The sequence below is a fragment of the Scyliorhinus canicula genome, chromosome 27 (genome assembly GCF_902713615.1).
Source record: "Scyliorhinus canicula chromosome 27, sScyCan1.1, whole genome shotgun sequence".
NCBI lineage: Eukaryota > Metazoa > Chordata > Chondrichthyes > Carcharhiniformes > Scyliorhinidae > Scyliorhinus > Scyliorhinus canicula.
Genome location: NC_052172.1, coordinates 11,970,350 through 11,988,656, shown reverse-complemented (window position 1 = coordinate 11,988,656; position 18,307 = coordinate 11,970,350). Strand labels below are relative to the sequence as shown.

The 18,307-nt window shown below is 50.8% G+C and overlaps 1 protein-coding gene across 1 annotated transcript in view; it reads left to right on the top strand.

Annotated features, from left to right (window-relative positions):
* Positions 1 to 18,307, top strand: part of capn12 (calpain 12) — a 68,923-nt gene that overhangs the window by 18,510 nt on the left and 32,106 nt on the right. The window contains exons 5-9 of the mRNA XM_038786113.1: positions 5,236 to 5,407; positions 7,399 to 7,482; positions 8,953 to 9,038; positions 9,840 to 9,917; positions 13,356 to 13,507. Of these exons, the coding sequence (XP_038642041.1) occupies positions 5,236 to 5,407; positions 7,399 to 7,482; positions 8,953 to 9,038; positions 9,840 to 9,917; positions 13,356 to 13,507 (572 nt within the window). The remainder of the gene's footprint in view (positions 1 to 5,235; positions 5,408 to 7,398; positions 7,483 to 8,952; positions 9,039 to 9,839; positions 9,918 to 13,355; positions 13,508 to 18,307) is intronic.

Sequence of the window (18,307 nt, the reverse complement as noted above, 5' to 3'; positions counted from 1 at the left end):
CCAGGACAGGTACAGCACAGGGTTAGATACAGAGTAAAGCTCCCTCTACACTGTCCAAATCGAACACTCCCAGGACAGGTACAGCACGGGGTTAGATACAGAGTAAAGCTCCCTCTACACTGTCCTCATCAAACACTCCCAGGACAGGTACAGCACGGGGTTAGATACAGAGTAAAGCTCCCTCTACACTGTCCACATCAAACACATTTCTGCACAGTTGAAGTGTGGACTGATCGTATTTTATTCGTCCAAGATATTCAATGATAAGGAGAAATGGTGGTTTTATGAAGTTGGGTTGCAGATCAGTTTTGATGTAGTGAAACGGGATTGGAGGGCAGCATGACCACTTCCGCGGAGTTTGCATGTTTTTCTGGTCCTCCGGATTCCTCCCACAGTCAAAAGATATGCAGCTTTGGTGGATTGGCCATGATCAATTACCCCTTAGTGTCCAAAAAGGCGAGGTGGAGTTGCCAGGTTACGGGGATAGGGTAGAGGTGTGGTCTTAAGTAGGGTGCTCTTTACAAGGGCCCAGATGCCTCCTTCTGCACTGTAGATTCTATGTTCCAGCTCAGGAATGAGAGAGGAGACGGAATTTCTATTGATTCTTTGCTTTGCTGGTACACACACACACACAAACACACAGATGCACAACACGTGCACTCATATACACACCGTATACACATGCGCAGACAATTGACACAACAACGCAGGCGCATCCATATACACAAATGCATGTTCATACATAACACATACGGAGCGTACATACGGACATACACATGTGCACACACACACACAAATACGTGCAGGCATACTGACACACACGTGCACACACACACATGCGCATGCATAGAACCATAGAAGTCCTATGGTGCAGAAGGTGGCCATTCGGCCCATCGAGGCTGCACAAACCCTCTGACAGAGCACCCGAACCCAGGCCCCCTCCCTCCGCCCTATCTCCAGAATCCCAAATCGCACCCCACCTGCACGTCTTTGGGCCGTGGGGGGGGAAACAGGAGCACCTGGAGGAAATCCACGCAGACACGGTGGGGAACGTGCAGACTCCGCACAGACAGTGACCCAAGGTTGGAACTGAACCCGGGTCCCTGGCGCTGTGAGGCAGCAGTGCTAACCACTGTGCCCCCCCCCCCCCCACCATGTGCACACTCACACACAAACACACGTTTTTATGTGTGGACGCACGCCTTTATAACTCTAACACTCCACACAGAGAGGTGGTGCGAATGGAGGGGGAGAGTAGGGGGTTGGGGGCGGGGGGGGGGGGGGGGGGGGGGGGGGGGTCATTGAGAGTAAATCTGTAAGGCTTAACATAGTGATTCAATATTTTCAAAAGAAAGTGAGGAATGGTTGAATTGATGAGCCTCCCCCTCTGTCTGAACATCTGCCTGAGAGCAGGAGCCGACTGTTTATGCGAACAACACTCACTGTGAAACCAGAGGAACCAGTTTGTCATTGTACCTGCGGGACACATGTTTTCCATTGAAACCAAACAAAAAGTTATTCAAATCCATAACGTAACACCTCTATGTTACACACAATCACATGGTGGGGTGGGGATTTGGCTGTGGGAGGGGGTATGGTACAATCTGGAATACACTTGCCTGAAAGGGACTGGTTCAATAATGACACACAAAAGGAACTTGATCGTTACTGGAAACGGGATACATTAGCAGAGTCTGGAGAGGGATTACACGATTACTAACCTGATCGCGCTTTCGAAGAGTCAGAATGGGCCGAAGAGCCTTCTTCTGTACTGGAAGAGGTGAAACAGCACAGAAAATGGCCACTCGGCCCGATAAGCATTGACAGTACACACGAGCGTCCTCCCATTCTCATGACCTCTTCTAACAAAGCCAAATGTTCCACACGTGAAGCCTCCTTTTCTACCAGGCCATGTAGCCAGAAAGGTGATCCACACTTTTACCGTCGAGGGGGAGATGGTGGCACAGTGGTCATGTCTTCCAAAGGCTTTAATGCTCTGGGGACAGGTTCTAATCCCATTATGGCAGCTGAATCTAAATTCAATTAATAAAAATCTGGAATTGAAAGCTGGTCACAGTAGCGGTGACCTTGACAACCATTGTCGTAAAAACCCATCTGGTTCACTCATGTCCCCCTTCAGAGAAGGAAATCCGCCATCTTACCCGGTCTGGCCTACACGTGACTCCAGACCCACAGCAAATGTGGTCGACTCTTAACTGGCCCTCTGAAAATGACAGAGTGAGACACTCAGTTCAAGGGCAATTAGGGCTGGGCATTAAATGCCTGGGCTGGCCCAGCGACACCTGCATCTCATGAGAGGAGATGAGGTTACTGTTATGCTAATGTTTGTTTCGGGAGTCTGAGTTGCCATTGTAACGCATATTTTTCCATGCATGTTGCAGCCTGGAGCTATGGATAGAGATGGCCAAGGACCCAAATTCGTTCCATCTCGTGATTGGCCAGAATTCTCTGCCTCTCGTGTTGCCCCCAATGGTGTGTGTTGAATGGTTAGGCAGCACAGTGGTTAGCACTGTTGCCTCACAGCTCCAGGGTCCCAAGTGCGATTCCCGGCTTGGGTCACTGTCTGTGCGGAGTCTGCACATTGAAAAAAAAATGAAAATCGCTTATTGTCACAAGCCAGCTTCAAATGAAGTTACTGTGAAAAGCCCCTCGTCGCCGCATTCCGGCACCTGTTCGGGGAGGCTGGTACGGGAATTGAACCGTGCTGCTGGCCTGCCTTGGTCTGCTTTAAAAGCCAGCTCTTTAGCCCTGTGCTAAACAAGCCCCTGCTCCCGTGTCTGCGTGGGTTTCCTCCGGGTGCTCTGCTTTTCTTCCACAGACCAAAGATGTGCAGGTTAGGTGGATTGGCCATGATAATTTCCCTTTAGTGTCCAAAAAAAGGTTAGGTGGGGTTACTGGGATAGGGTGGAGGTGTGGGCTTAGGTAGGGTGGTCGTTCCAGGATGCGATGCAGACTCGATGGGCCAAATGGCCACCTTCTGCACTGTAAATTCTGTTTGGCCGTGATACAAACATACTTTCCGTGCCCATGAGGTCCGGGGGTGGGACTCAAACTCAGAGCTTCTGGTCGAGAGGTAGGGCCCTACCCATTCTGTCACAAGATCTCTTCCCTCTGGGTCCAGTAATTCTTTCTAAATCCTTTACTTGATCATTAGATTCACCCAAAAGTGGATACAATATTCCTACACCTATCGGCTAGGCCCTCTTCAAAATTTTATATCCCTCTGATATATCCCACATCCCTCAATGTAACACTGATATACCCCACACCCCTCACTGTAACACTCTGATATACCCCACACCCCTCACTGTAACACTGATATATCCCATACCCCTCACTGTAACACTGATATACCCCACACCCCTCAATGTAACACTGATATACCCCACACCCCTCACTGTAACACTCTGATATACCCCACACCCCTCACTGTAACACTGATATATCCCATACCCCTCACTGTAACACTCTGATATACCCCACACCCCTCACTGTAACACTCTGATATACCCCACACCCCTCACTGTAACACTCTAATATACCCCACACCCCTCACTGTAACACTCTGATATACCCCACACCCCTCACTGTAACACTCTGATATATCCCATACCCCTCACTGTAACACTCTGATAAACCCCACACCCCTCACTGTAACACTCTGATATACCCCACAACCCTCACTGTAACACTCTGATATATCCCACACCCCTCACTGTAACACTGATATATCCCACACCCCTCGCTGTAACACTCTGATATACCCCACACCCCTCACTGTAACACTCTGATATACCCCACACCCCTCACTGTAACACTGATATACCCCACACCCCTCACTGAAACACTCTGATATACCCCACACCCCTCACTGTAACACTCTGATATACCCCACACCCCTCACTGTAACACTCAGATACACCTCACACCCCTCACTGTAACACTCTGATATACCCCGCATCCCTCACTGTAACACTCTGATATACCCCACACCCCTCACTGTAACACTCAGATACACCTCACACCCCTCACTGTAACACTCTGATATACCCCACACCCCTCACTGTAACACTGATATACCCCACACCCTCACTGTAACACTCTGATATACCCCACACCCCTCACTGTAACACTCTGATATACCCCACACCCCTCACTGTAACGCTCTGATATACCCCACACCCCTCACTGTAACACTCTGATATACCCCACACCCCTCACTGTAACACTCTGATATACCCCACACCCCTCGCTGTAACACTCTGATATACCCCACACCCCTCACTGTAACACTCTGATATACCCCACACCCCTCACTGTAACACTCTGATATACCCCACACTCCTCACTGTAACACTCTGATATATCCCTCACTGTAACACTCTGCTATACCCCACACCCCTCACTGTGTAACACTCTGATATACCCCACAACCCTCACTGTAACACTCTGATGTACCCCACACCCTTCACTGTAACACTCTGATATACCCCACACCCCTCACTGTGTAACACACTGATATATCCCACACCCCTCGCTGTAACACTCTGATATACCCTGCACCCCTCACTGTAACACTCTGATATACCCCAAACCCTCACTGTAACACTGATATACCCCACACTCCTCACTGTAACACTCTGATATACCCCACACCCCTCACTGTAACACTCTGATATATCCCTCACTGTAACACTCTGATATACCCCACACCTCTCACTGTGTAACACTCTGATATACCCCCCACCCCTCACTGTAACACTCTGATGTACCCCACACCCTTCACTGTAACACTCTGATATATCCCACACCCCTCGCTGTAAACTCTGATATACCCCACACCCCTCACTGTAACACTCTGATATACCCCACACCCCTCGCTGTAAACTCTGATATATCCCACACCCCTCACTGTAACACTCTGATATACCCCACACCCCTCACTGTAACACTCTGATAGACCCCACACACCCTCACTGTAACACTCTGATATACCCCACACCCCTCAATGTAACACTGATATATCCCACACCCCTCACTGTAACACTGATATACCCCACACCCCTCACTGTAACACACTGATATACCCCACACCCCTCACTGTAACACTCTGATATACCCCACACCCCTCACTGTAACACTCTGAATTGCAATTTTAAAGGTTTAATCTTGTTTACAGGAAAGACAATTGAAATGGTGCTCTTGTTGTTGTAGGCTTTATGGTTCCTATGCCAGTTTAGTAGGTGGGAATGTGTCCGTGGCGATGGAGGATTTCACCGGGGGCATAGCTGTGTCCATCAAAACGAGCTCCGCCACGTCAGACGATCTGTGGCTGATGATTAAGCGTGCTCTCACCCAGCAGACCCTGGCATCTTGTTCTATTGAGGTAATGCCAACATTCCGCTGCTTTCACAATCGCTGTTCCATCTGCCCTAGTGAGAGGATCCGATTTGGTCTCGCTCAGGACCCTGCAGGCCTTGTCACTCAGGTTGACATGGTCCTGGGGCAAAGGGTAGCACAGAGCCACACCAAATGGCCAATGGCTATCTCAAGGTAGGAGACCTTCTGCCATGGCTCCTCTCCCTTGGCTGTGACGTTACCAGTGGCTCAGTCTCAGAGGGTGGTGTCGGGCTGGGGGAGAGGACACATCGAAATTTTGGGGAGGGAGGGGAAGAGTGGAGTTTGGGGATAGCGGGGTTCGGGGAAAGGGGAGAGTGGGGTTTGGGGAGAGGGCACACATCAGTTTGGAGAGAAGGGAGAGCGGCGTTTGGGGAGAGGGGTGAGCAGGGTTTGGGGAGAGGGGAGAGCAGGATTTGGGAAGAGCGGGGTTTGTGGAGAGGGGAGAATGGGATTTGGGGAGGTGGGGTTTGGAGAGGGGAGAGTGGGGTTTGGGGAGCGCTGGGTTTGGGGGGAGCAGGGTTTGGGAGAGGGGAGATTGGGGAGAGCGGGGTTTAGGGAGAGGGGAGAGTGGGGTTTGGGGAGCGCTGGGTTTGGGGGAGCAGGGTTTGGGAGAGGGGAGAGTTGGGAGAGCGGGGTTTAGGGAGAGGGGAGAGTGGGGTTTGGGGAGTGCGGGGTTTGGGGGGAGCAGGGTTTGGGAGAGGGGAGAGTGGGGAGCGGGGTTTAGGGAGAGGGGAGGGTGGGGTTTGGGGGGAGCGGAGTTTGGGGTGGGGAGAGCGGGGTTTAGGGAGAGTGGGGTTTGGGGAGTGCGGGGTTTGGGGGGAGCAGGGTTTGGGAGAGGGGAGAGTGGGGAGAGCGGGGTTTAGGGAGTGGGGAGAATGGGGTTTGGGGAGCGCGGGGTTTGGGGGGAGCGGAGTTTGGGAGGGGGAGAGTGGGGAGAGCGGGGTTTGGGGAGAGCGGGGTTTAGAGAGAGGGGAGAGTGGGGTTTGGGGAGAGGGGAGAATGGGATTTGGGGTGGGGTTTGGAGAGGGGAGAGTGGGGTTTGGGGAGCGCTGGGTTTGGGGGGAGCAGCGTTTGGGAGAGGGGAGAGTGGGGAGAGCGGGGTTTGGGGAGAGCGGGGTTTAGGGAGAGGGGAGAGTGGGGTTTGGGGAGCACGGGGTTTGGGGTGAGCGGGGTTTGGGAGAGGGGAGAGTGGGGAGAGCGGGGTTTGGGAAAGCGGGGTTTAGAGAGAGGGGAGAGTGGGGTTTGGGGAGCGCGGGGTTTGTGGGTGAGCGTGGTTTGGGGTGAGCGGGGTTTGGGGAGAGCGGAAAGCAGGTTTGGGTAGAGGGGAGAGCGGGGTTTGGGGAGGGGGATAGTTAGGGTGACTGGGGGTGTTGGGGAAAGGGGAGGCAGTGTGGACAGTGGCCTTGGTGGAGAGCAAAGCTGAGGTCTCAGCAAAGAGAGGAATGGGGGTTTGGGGTTCCGGGGAGATAACCCCCCCTGCCCGCCCCCCGTGCCTCCTCTCTGAGGATAACAACTGGTTTGCACCCACATCTAAATAAATAATCTTTATTGTCACAAGGAGGCTTACATTAACGCTGCAATGAAGTTACTGTGCAAAGCCCCTAGTCGCCACATTCAGACACCTGTTTGGGTACACTGAGGGAGAATTCAGAATTCTCAGCTGGTATGGGAATTGAACCCGTGCTGTTGGCCCTGTTCTGCATCACAGACCAGCTGTCTAGCCCACTGAGCTAAACCAGCCCCTTTCCATCTGGCACCCTTTCCATTGAGGCTGAGCTTGAGGAAACCTCATGGAGTCTTCCCAGTTCCACGAGTGGGACACACAACAGGGAACAGCAAGGGCAGGAGATCCCAATAGCGAGAATGCTGATAACATGGATCGTGCATTGCACATTCTTGGGATCTGGGAGTAAGATATTGGAATTTGCGGCTGATTCCCAATCTAACGATCCCGTTAAACTTTGAATTATTTTCCAGTCCAAAAACAAAGAGGATATGGAGAAGGACAACGGTCTTGGTCTGCTGAAGTCACACGCTTATGCGATCACGGAAGTAGACAGGGTAAGTACCTGACCAGACTGCATTCTCTCATTCAAGTTCACATCCTCGTTTTCAAATCCCCCCCACGGCCTCCCCCTCGAGCTCTCTGTCACTACCTTCAACCCCACCATCCTCCAAGATCTCTGCGCTCATTGAATCCTGGGCCTCTTGTTCACTCCTGATCTTAATCACTTCATGATCGGCAGCCCCGTCTTCAGCTGTGCTGGGTCCTAAGCTCTGGAATTCCGTCCCTTCCCCGTTCCGGCTCTCTACCTCACTTTGCTCCTTCAAGACACTCCTCAAAATCGAGGTCATGGATCAAGCTCTTAGCCATCTGAACTCACATCTCCTTCCGCGGCTCAGATTATGTTTTATTCTCGTTTATCTGTCGAGGCGGCACGGTAGCTCAGTGGTTAGCACTGTTGCTTCACATCTCCAGGGCCTCGGGTTCGAATCCCGCCTTGGGTCACTGTCTGTGCGGAGTCTGCACGTTCTCCCGTGACGATGTGGGTTTCTTCTGGGTGCTCCGGTTTCCTCCCACGGTCCAAAGATGTGCAGATAAGGTGGATTGGCCGACCAGGTCAATCATCTGGGGTGTTTGATAGGATTCCGGTGGTTATGGATGCAATCACGAAGTCCAATCTTTGCCCGGAAGGTTCTGCTGTCCATAAGACAGATAGATGAGCTTTGGATGAGTTACGGGATCAGGATGCCCTCGCCTCGAGTTCTCTCTCTGCCTCTGATACATACTTGCTTCGTTTTGTTTTATTTGCTTACAGCCTGGGTGAGCCTCTCCCAGGAGTCAAGAGTCGATATCGAAACTCCCAAGAAAATGAATTTTTCAGAATGTCCTCATCCCGTTTCCATTGACTTCCTTTGTTTTGCAATGCTGCTGTGAGACTCCACGGGGCATTCCAGTATAAATAGTCAGTTGGCAATACAGCCTTTGAGCATTGCTGGGAATGACAGAGGCAAGAATGTCAAATTTCAAAGGTATAAGTTATGGCGCACATGGAAAGAGTGCGGACTGGTTGGTGAGTCAACTCTGGTTGGTTGAGGCGTCACCATGGAACGATTGTCTCCCGTGCTTTTATTTAATTCAAAAATCGGTTCACTGTCTTGGGCGCCCCACAGCGCCAAGGTCCCAGGTTCGATTCCGACCGTGGGTGATTGTGCGGAGTCTGCACGTTCTCCCCGTGTCTGAGTCGGTTTCCTCCGGGTGCTCTGGTTTCCTCCCACAGTCCAGTTTAGGTCCAGTGTGACACCCCCACACTCCACGCAGTGTCAAACGAGCCAAGCAAATGGCCATTGACTTTGGCGGGACTTGAAGATTCAATGGTGAGCCGTTTATCCCTGAGGAAACCTGCCCTGGGCGGGCCTGGATAAATCTGGCCCTCTGGACACGGCTCTGGGAGAGTACCTCAATAGTCTAGCTGGCGCACAAATACATGTTCCACAACCCAGTCTCATCCACTTGTTTCCCATCGCTAGGTGAGGCTGGGTGGATACTCGGTAAAACTCTTCCGATTACGGAATCCATGGGGCCACAAGGAGTACACCGGAGCTTGGAGTGACAGGTACGAGGGAGGAAGTCCTCCCAGGACAGGTACAGCATGGAGTTAGATACAGAGTAAAGCTCCCTATACACTGTCCCCATCATACACTCCCAGGACAGGTACAGCACGGGGTTAGATACAGAGTAAAGCTCCCTATACACTGTCCCCATCATACACTCCCAGGACAGGTACAGCACGGGGTTAGATACAGAGTAAAGCTCCCTATACACTGTCCCCATCAAACACTCCCAGGACAGGTACAGCCGGGGTTAGGTACAGAATAAAGCTCCCTCTACACTGTCCCCATCGAACACACCCAGGACAGGTACAGAACGGAGTTAGATACAGAGTAAATCTCCCTCTACACTGTCCCCATCAGACACTCCCAGGACAAGTACAGCACGGGGTTAGATACAGAGTAAAGGTCCCTCTACACTGTCCCCATCAAACACTCCCAGGACAGGTACAGCACATGGTTAGACACAGAGTAAAGCTCCCACTACACTGTCACCATCAAACACTTCCAGGACAGGTGCAGCACGGGGTTAGATACAGAGTAAAGCTCCCTCTACACTGTCCCCATCAAGCTGTCCCCATCAAACCCTCCCAGGCCAGGTACAGTCATTATTGGATATTATGCTTATTCTTGCACTGAAGCTGTGTGATATTTACCACTCATCCTTTCTGACTCAAGAATCCACTTGCACGCTCATTGGGATCTGCATTTTCCCAAACAGGTTTCATTGCTGACGTTTGGGTCTCAGTGTCACTGCTATGGACGAGTTTGTCAGGGATGTCTAACACACCCTCTTCTTGCCGCAGGTCCCCTTTGTGGAATGGTGTTAGTGACCAGGAGAAGGTCAGACTGAAGCTGAGGATTAAGAATGACGGTGAATTCTGGTAGGTGCTTTAGGCCAAACCCACTCTCAGTCTGATCGAACTCTCTGTTCACCAATGGTTTGTTAATGAATGGCGATCTCTGGCTCTGTGCTGGGTCGGTGCTAACCCGTCAGACTATGACACCGATGGGTTCCATGGTTGTTGGGAGGATAATGGTGCCAATGGTGGGATTACACAGTGCGAGGTAAGGCCTGGAAAGGCATGTAAGAGCATCGTGTGAAGACCCATCGCTGAGCTCTGATTGGCGTGCGTGTAGTTACCTCAGAACCATAGGGTAGGGATAGGAGTGGTTCTGGGATCCCCATTGAAATCCGGCAACTTCCAATGGAAACTCTGCCTACCTGCGAAAACGTCTGCAGTCGAATAGGCTGGTATTGATGCCGATAGAATTGAATATCTGCGGGCAGCACGGTGGCGCAGTGGGTTAGCCCTGCAGCCTCACGGCGCCGAGGTCCCAGGTTCGATCCCGGCTCTGGGTCACTGTCCATGTGGAGTTTGCACATTCTCCCCATGTTTGCGTGGGTTTCGCTCTCACATCCCAAAGATGTGCAGGGTAGGTGGATTGGCTACACTAAATTGCCCCTTAATTGGAAAAAACGAATTGGGTACTCTAAATTTATTTGAAAAAAAAAATTAAATAAATAAACGACTTGAATATCTGCTCGGGCACATTAAGGCATTTTCATGATGTCACGGAGAGTTCACACTGAGTTGTATCAAAGAAACTTTGGTACCTAATGTGATGCCACGAGAGATGAGCATCTATCCCTCAGTGCCACTTCAGTGAATGGCCACAGGCTGAGGATGAGGTGATCGAACAATTGTCTGCGTAGAACCATAGAATCCCTGCAATGGAGAAGGAGGCACTTTGGCCCATCGAGTCTGCACCGACCCTCTGAGAGAGCACCCTACCGAGGCCCACTATTCCACCCTATTCCCGTGACGCCACCTGCACACCGCTGGACACTAAGGGACAATTTATCACGGCCAATCGATCTAACCTATACATATTTGGCTGTGGGAGGAAACCCGAGTCCCAGGAGGAAACCCACGCAGACACGGGGAGAATGTACAAACTCCACACAGGCAGTCACCCAAGGCAGGAATTGAACCTGGGTCCCTGGCGCTGTGAGGCAACTGTGCTAATCACCGTGTCACTGCACCTGCATTTCTTTTTTTTATAAATTTAGAGTACCCAATTCATTTTTTCCAATTAAGGGGAAATTTAGCTTGGCCAATCCACCTACCCTGCACATCATTTGGGTTGTGGGGGCGAAACCCACGCAGACACGGGGAGAATGTGCAAACTCCACACAGACGGTGACCCGGGGCAGGGATCGAACCTGGGACCTCGGCGCCGCGGGGCAGCAGTGCTAACCACTGCGCCACCGTGCTGCGCTGTACCTGCATATCTGAATGCAGTTTGGAGTTTGGTTCTCCCCGCTGTGTCTGCGTGGAACCTGTGTTGAGGAACCTTGGGGGCCTTTCCACTGTATTAAAGGTGCTATGTGAAAGCACATTGGGCGAAATTTTCCGACCTCCCGCAGGGTCAGAGAATCACCCGGGGCTGGCGCAAATCCTGCTCCCAGCCTGGCCGGAATTCTCCGCCACCCGGGAATTGGCGGGGGCGGAAATCGTGTCGCGCCGATCGGCGTGCCCTCCGCGCCGATTGGCGTGCCCCCTGCACCGATTCTCTGGCACGCGATGGGCCGAAGTCCCGCCGGTGGGAGGCCAATCCCACCGCCGTGGTTTCAACCACCTCTGGGGGCGGCGGGATTGGCGGCGCGAGATGGCACCTAGGGTCCTGGGGGGGGGGGGGGGGCGATCGGACCCCGGGGGTGCCCCCACGGTGGCCAGGCCCGCGATTGGGGCCCACCGATCGGCGGGCGGGCCAGTGCCATGGGGGCACTCTTTTTCTTCCGCTGCCGCCACGGCCTCCACCATGGCGGAGGCGGAAGAGAGCCCCCCTACCGCGCATGCGCCGGTGGTGACGTCAGCGGCAGCTGATGCACCGGCGCATGCGCGAACCAGCGAAGGCCTTTCGACCAGTCCCGATGCCAGCCGGCGGGCGTCAAAGGCCATTGGCGCCGGTTTTGGCGCCAGTCGGCGTGGCGCCAACCACTCCAGCACGGGCCTAGCCCCCAAAGGTGCGGAGAATTCCGCACCTTTGGGGAGGCCGGACGCCGGAGTGGTTGGCGCCATTCCGCTACGCCGGGAGCCCCCGCCACGCCGGGTAGGGGAGAATCCCGGCCATTGTTACAAACAGCGAGGTTCCGGAAAAGCTTTGTCACCCAATTGAGGAGGGATGACAGGCTACAAGTCTTTATTCAACCTGCTCTCTGCTGGTAGCAGCAAAGGTTAAATCTGATACTAATCCCTTTCCCTTGGGTGCCATTTCCGGACCGCATAGTTACGTTTCAAAAGGAGCCAATTTAACCAGGCCCTCTTGAGCTAAGATAAGAGTATGTTTAATTATTACAAAGGAAAAGGTAATGATTAACATGCATTGATAATCATACGGATTAGGAATAAGAATTGAGTCCAATAGTGAGTAAGTATAATTAAAAGGTTACACGGAACAGTGATATAGTTGCCAGGAGTGGATGACGGCTCATTCCAGCTGTTACGAACTGATTCCAGTAAAGTTGACTTCAGCAGGCGAATAGCTGAATCGGCAACTTTCAGTTCTTTTTTTACAGCCAAGATTCTTTTCTTTTTTCGTTGGTTGGTTTACTTCCACAGTCAGAGAGAGAGTTTTGAGATATTCCTGCAAAAAGGTGGCTATTTTTGCAGGGGCCCTGCTTTGGTCACTGCATCACGCACCTTTAAGCTGAAAAGGTCCGTCTGCTTTTCCTTACAGCACACACACCAACAGGCTGGTAGCAAGGAGGCATTTGGCATCCTCCTTTGTATATTTTGAGATGACAGGTATACACTAGTCTCGTTCAGGCAATTATATCCAGTGAGTTCGAGATGGGATGGCAATTGTGTCCTTTTGTCTTTACTAGAGATGGGGATCAGGTTGTAGATTCCTTTAGAAGTACCTTGACTGGGAACATTGAGAAAGGCTCTATTCTTTGGACAAACACCCTGTATTGACCTGTATTGTCTAATGTTATCCCTGTCAGTGGCTGACTGTACATTCCCGACCATCCTCAGGGTTTGTGTCCCATTTTAAAATATTAAAACTCAGGTGTTTCTTAAAGTCCAATATTTCTGTCTGTAATTCCATGGTTTTTATCTGCGTGACAATACTGCCCCCGTTTGTTCCGGAGATATTCAGCAATGGAGGAATTCTCCGAGTTCAGGAAATTTTGCATTTGTCGTGGGTTTAATAAGCGTTCGGGTCAACCCCACGTGTCCTCGCTCTCTAACCTTTTACTTTGTGTCTCAACTGACACCCCCCCCCCCCCCCCCCCCCCCCCACTCCCCATCCAGGATACCAGCCGATGTCTTCCATGCGAATTTCACAGAACTGGAGCTATGTAGCCTGCAGCCCCTCTGCCAACACGACGCCGCCTGTGTCTGGACAATTACCTCTTATGAGGGCAAGTGGATATCAGGGATCAGCGCCGGTGGAACCGACGGAGGTAGGGACATGATGGGCAGGGGCACTGCGCCCACACAAGCTCTGTGCAGCCGCCATAGCAAACTGGCAGCGGCAGTTCGAGATGGTGAGAACAGGGCAAAGGGGGCATCGCCCCAAGTACAGGGTTCCAGAGCTGGAGAGAGTGAGACACAAAGGGCTGGATGAATGAGTACTTCGACTGAAAGGAGCAACGTAGAAGGCAGAACATTACTGAGCAAGGAGCCAGATCTTCCCCCATGAGGGAGACCTGCGGCCCCAGCTCGATGCACATTGGCACATTGCCAAACGCCTCCTGATTTCTGTTGTAAGAGGCAATGCTTCGACTATGCAAGAAAGACAGATTCTGATTGAAAGGTCTCGCTAACGCTTGCTATTCCCTCCAGGATGCTGCCAGACCTACAGGGATTTTCTCAGAACTTGTCTCTTATTGTGAAATAGCAGTTTGTGTTTACGCAACACCTTCAGCCAACCCCGAGACATTTAATCTAAGGAACAACGTTTGAGGAACACTGATAAAATGGGGCCAGGCAGTTTGTGCACAGTGAGATACCCCTACCATCAATGAAATAAATAACCAGGATAACCTACTTCAATGATGCTTCGAGTTGCCAACTGCAATTTAATCATAAAATCATAGTATCCCTGCAGTGCAGAATGAGGCCATTCGGCCCATCGATTCTGTGCTGACCCTTCGAACGAGCACTCTACTTATAGCCACTCACCCAACCACCCCTCCCTACCACCCGCCCCCCCCCCCCCCCCCCCCCCCCCCGCTATACCCCGCACCCTAATCTGCATATCCCTGGAAACTAAGGGGCAATTTATCATGGCCAATCCACCCAACCTGCACGTCTTTAGACTGTGGGAGGAAACCGGAGCACCCGGAGGAAACCCACGTAGAGACGGGGAGAACGTGCAAACTCCGCACAGAAAGTCACCTGAGGCTGGAATTGAACCCAGGACCCTGGCCCTGTGAGGCAGCAGTGCTGACCACAGTATTCCTAGAGATGTCATCACATGGCTTTGATGCCTCCTCCCCCCCCCCCCTCCCAATGCTTCAGCCATTAGTCAGGCAACACATCCGTCCTTGTGACGCATGAACAATCGGAAAGCAAAAATAATAATAGTCCAATAACAATCTTTACTGGTGTCACAAGTAGGCTAACATTTTTTTTTAATAAATTTAGAAAATCCAATTAATTTTTTCCAATTAAGGGGCAATTTAACGTGGCCAATCCACCTAACCTGCACATCTTTGGGTTGTGGGGGTGAAACCCACGCAGACACGGGGAGAATGTGCAAACTCCTCACAGACAGTGACCCAGGGCCGGGATTCGAACCCGGGTCCTCAGCGCCGTAGGCAGCAATGCTAACCACTGTGCCGCCCTCAAGTAGGCTAACATTAACAGTGCAATGGCGTTACTGTGAAAATCCCAAGGGCCGGCACGGTGGCGCAGTGGCTAGCACTGCCGTCTCACGGTGTCGAGGACCCGGGTTCGATCCCGGCCCCGGGTCACTGTCCGTGTGGAGTTTGCACATTCTCCCCGGGTCTTCGTGGGTCTCACCCCCACAACCCAAAAAGATGTGCAGGGTAGGGGAATTGGCCACGCTAAATTGCACCTTAATTGGAAAAAAAGGATTGGATACTCTAAATTAAAAATAAAATCCCCTCATCGCCACACTACGCCGCCAGTTCGGGTATACTGAGGGCAAATTCAGAATGTCTAAAGATCATTGCCCAATGGGATGATGTTCGACTGTCGGTCAAACAAGACTTTTCCCCGAAAATTTCAATGCTTTGATATGAAATCTTCAATGCCAATGACAAAAGAAAAATCTATTTTTAATGTCCCGATTATTTTTTGAACCCCCCCCACTCCGCTTTCTGGTTTAAGGGTGGGGGAGGGTAGCAGAATGAGTTGCAGGTGACTCTTGGATCTTCAGCGTTTGACTTGGCCAATTGTAAGAAGCCCTCAAGGAGTTTGTCACAGACTTGCTCTGCTCCCTGCTCTTTGGGAAACTGGATCCTGGGCATGCAGTTAGATTCCACAAGAGAGACAGACATGTCTCCACGCAACACTTAACGCAAGTCGGAGCCTGATCCAACACAGTGATGGTTTGGCATGCGGAGATAATTGGGGTTTGGGCGTTGCCAACTTGCCTGATTGCACAAGCCATGAATAATTTCCCCAATGTCATCCCCAGCTTGACATTTGTTACAGAATCACGGAACGGTTACAGCACATAAAGAGGCCATTCAGCCCAGGCTGCCTGTGCTGGCTGTTACAATACCGAACCAAACCCCAACGTTTGTTAGGATCTCGGAGGATAACCCCAAATAATATTTTCAATTTTTTAAACTGTGATGACACTGACCAATAGGCATCTTTTATGTGTAAACAGACTTTAATTTAAGCACAGAATTAATCACGTTAACATCAAAGAAATAGTTTTGCAATTATCACGTAAACATTTCTTAAACAAATGGAAAAACTTGGACTTACTATCTATACCTGCTACTAACTCCAATTAAACAGACCAATACAGTTCAAATGCCACTTCTAAATAAAGTTTAAAGGGCAGCACGGTGGTGCAGTGGTTAGCACTGTTGCTTCACGGCACCTTAATTGGAAACAAATAATTGGGTACTCTAAATTTATCTTTTAAAATTCAAATTTTTCCCATTTAAGGAGCAATTTAGCATGCCCAATCCACCTACCCTGTACATTTTTGGATTGTGGGGGTGCGACCCATGTACACACGGGGAGAATGTTTAGCTCACAAGGCTAAATCGCTGGCTTTTAAAGCAGACCAAGCAGGCCAGCAGCACGGTTCGATTCCCGTACCAGCCTCCCCGGACAGGCGCCGGAGTGTGGCGACTAGGGGCTTTTCACAGTAACTTCATTGAAGCGGTTTTCATTTTCAAGTGCAAAGTCCACATGGACAGTGACCCTGGGCCGGGATCAAACCCGGTCATCGCCGCTGTGAGGCAGCAGTGCTAACCAATGCGCCACTGTGCTGCCCCACTTATAAAATTAATAAAACAGGTTACCTGCTGATCTGTCCAGACATTCGGAGAGAGATCCTTTCAGCATGGTAGCACAGTGGTTAGCACTGTTGCTTCACAGTGCTCGGGGTTCGATTTCCGGCCCTGGGTCACTGTCTGTGCAGAGCCTGCATGTTTTCCCCGTGTCTGCGTGGGTTTCCTCCGGGTCCTCCGGTTTCGTCCCACAAGTCCCAAAAGACGTGCATGTCAGGTGAATTGGACATTCTGAATTCTCCCTCAGTGTACCCGAACAGGTGCCGGAATGTGGTTACTAGAGGATTTTCACAGTAACTTCATTGCTGTGTTAATGGAAGCCTACTTGTGACAATGAAGATTATTATTATTACTATTAAGAGCTGACCCAGTAGCTGTCTGCTCAACCTAACAGCTTTGGCAAAACCGCTGTTCAACTTAAAATCCTATAACAGCTTGCAAAACTACAGACAGACCTGGATCCGTCTATTAATTATATCATCTGAATCCCACTAAGTTCCATGATCTGCTTAGCTAGGACTAAATACAATCCCTCATATATTATCCACCACCCCAGGGAATCTTATCAAACAAAACACGATTCCATTCGCCCTTTACCTGTAACCCAGTAAGTGGTTGGAAGGAATGAATACCTTACCTTTTACGACTTCCTAATTACAGCTTTGGTAGACACACTGTCTGGATGCGTTTTAAACCAGGGTTTTTAATAACATTACTGCAGCAAATAGGAAATACAATACATAACAATATCTACATTTATCACATGGCTCTCAGGAGGAGCAATTCACTTTGTGTCCTCCCCTACCCCACGAATCCCCACGCCCACTTCCTCCCCACAGCCTTGCACATTCCTCCTTTTCAACGAATAAGCCTCTTGAATTCTTCAATTGAAGCTGCCTCTACCACACTCTCAGACAGTGCATTCAAGATCCTAACCACTCGTTGAGTGGAAACATTTCCCCTTGTGTCCCCATTGCAATCTTTTGCCAAGTGCCTTAAATCGGTGTCTCTTGCGTTCCCAATGCTTCCACTAACGGGAACAGTTTCTCACTGTCGACCCTGTCCATAGCCCCTCATGATTTTGAACATCTTGATCAAATCCTCTCTCAACCTTCTCTTCCCCGAGGAGAATGTTCCCAAGCTATCCTCGTCAGCGAAGTCTCTTATCCCTGGAACCGTTCTCATGAATCCTTCCTGCACTCGCTCCAATTCTTCACATCCTTCCTAAAGTGCAGTTCTCAGAGCTGGATGTAATACTCCAGTTGTGGTTGAAACAGGGTTTCATTCAGATTTAACATAACCTCCTTGCTCTTCTACTCTAAGTCCCTAATAATAAAGCCCAGGATGCTGTATGCTTTACTAACCGCCCTCTCCACTAGTCCTGCCACCTTCAATGATTTAAGGGTCTCTACACCCAGGTCCCTCCATGACTGCGACCCCTTTCGAGTTGTACCCTGCATTTTAAATTGTCTCTCTGTGTTCTTCTTGCCAACATAAATCACTTCACACGTCTCTGCACGGAACGTGAGCCGCCACTCGCCAACCTTTCCACCAAATAGTTCCTGTTACATTCTGTGAACGAGCTCCAACTTGCATTTAGCCATGACGGATGTTTCTACAAGTGCGGTTTCGAGGATAACTCCTTCATTCTTTTGTGGGGTATATAGGAGCACGGGTTCAGCCAATTGGCCCCTCGAGCCTGCTCCACCATCCAATAAGCTCATACCCGATTGGATTGTGACCTCAACTCCACATTCCAGC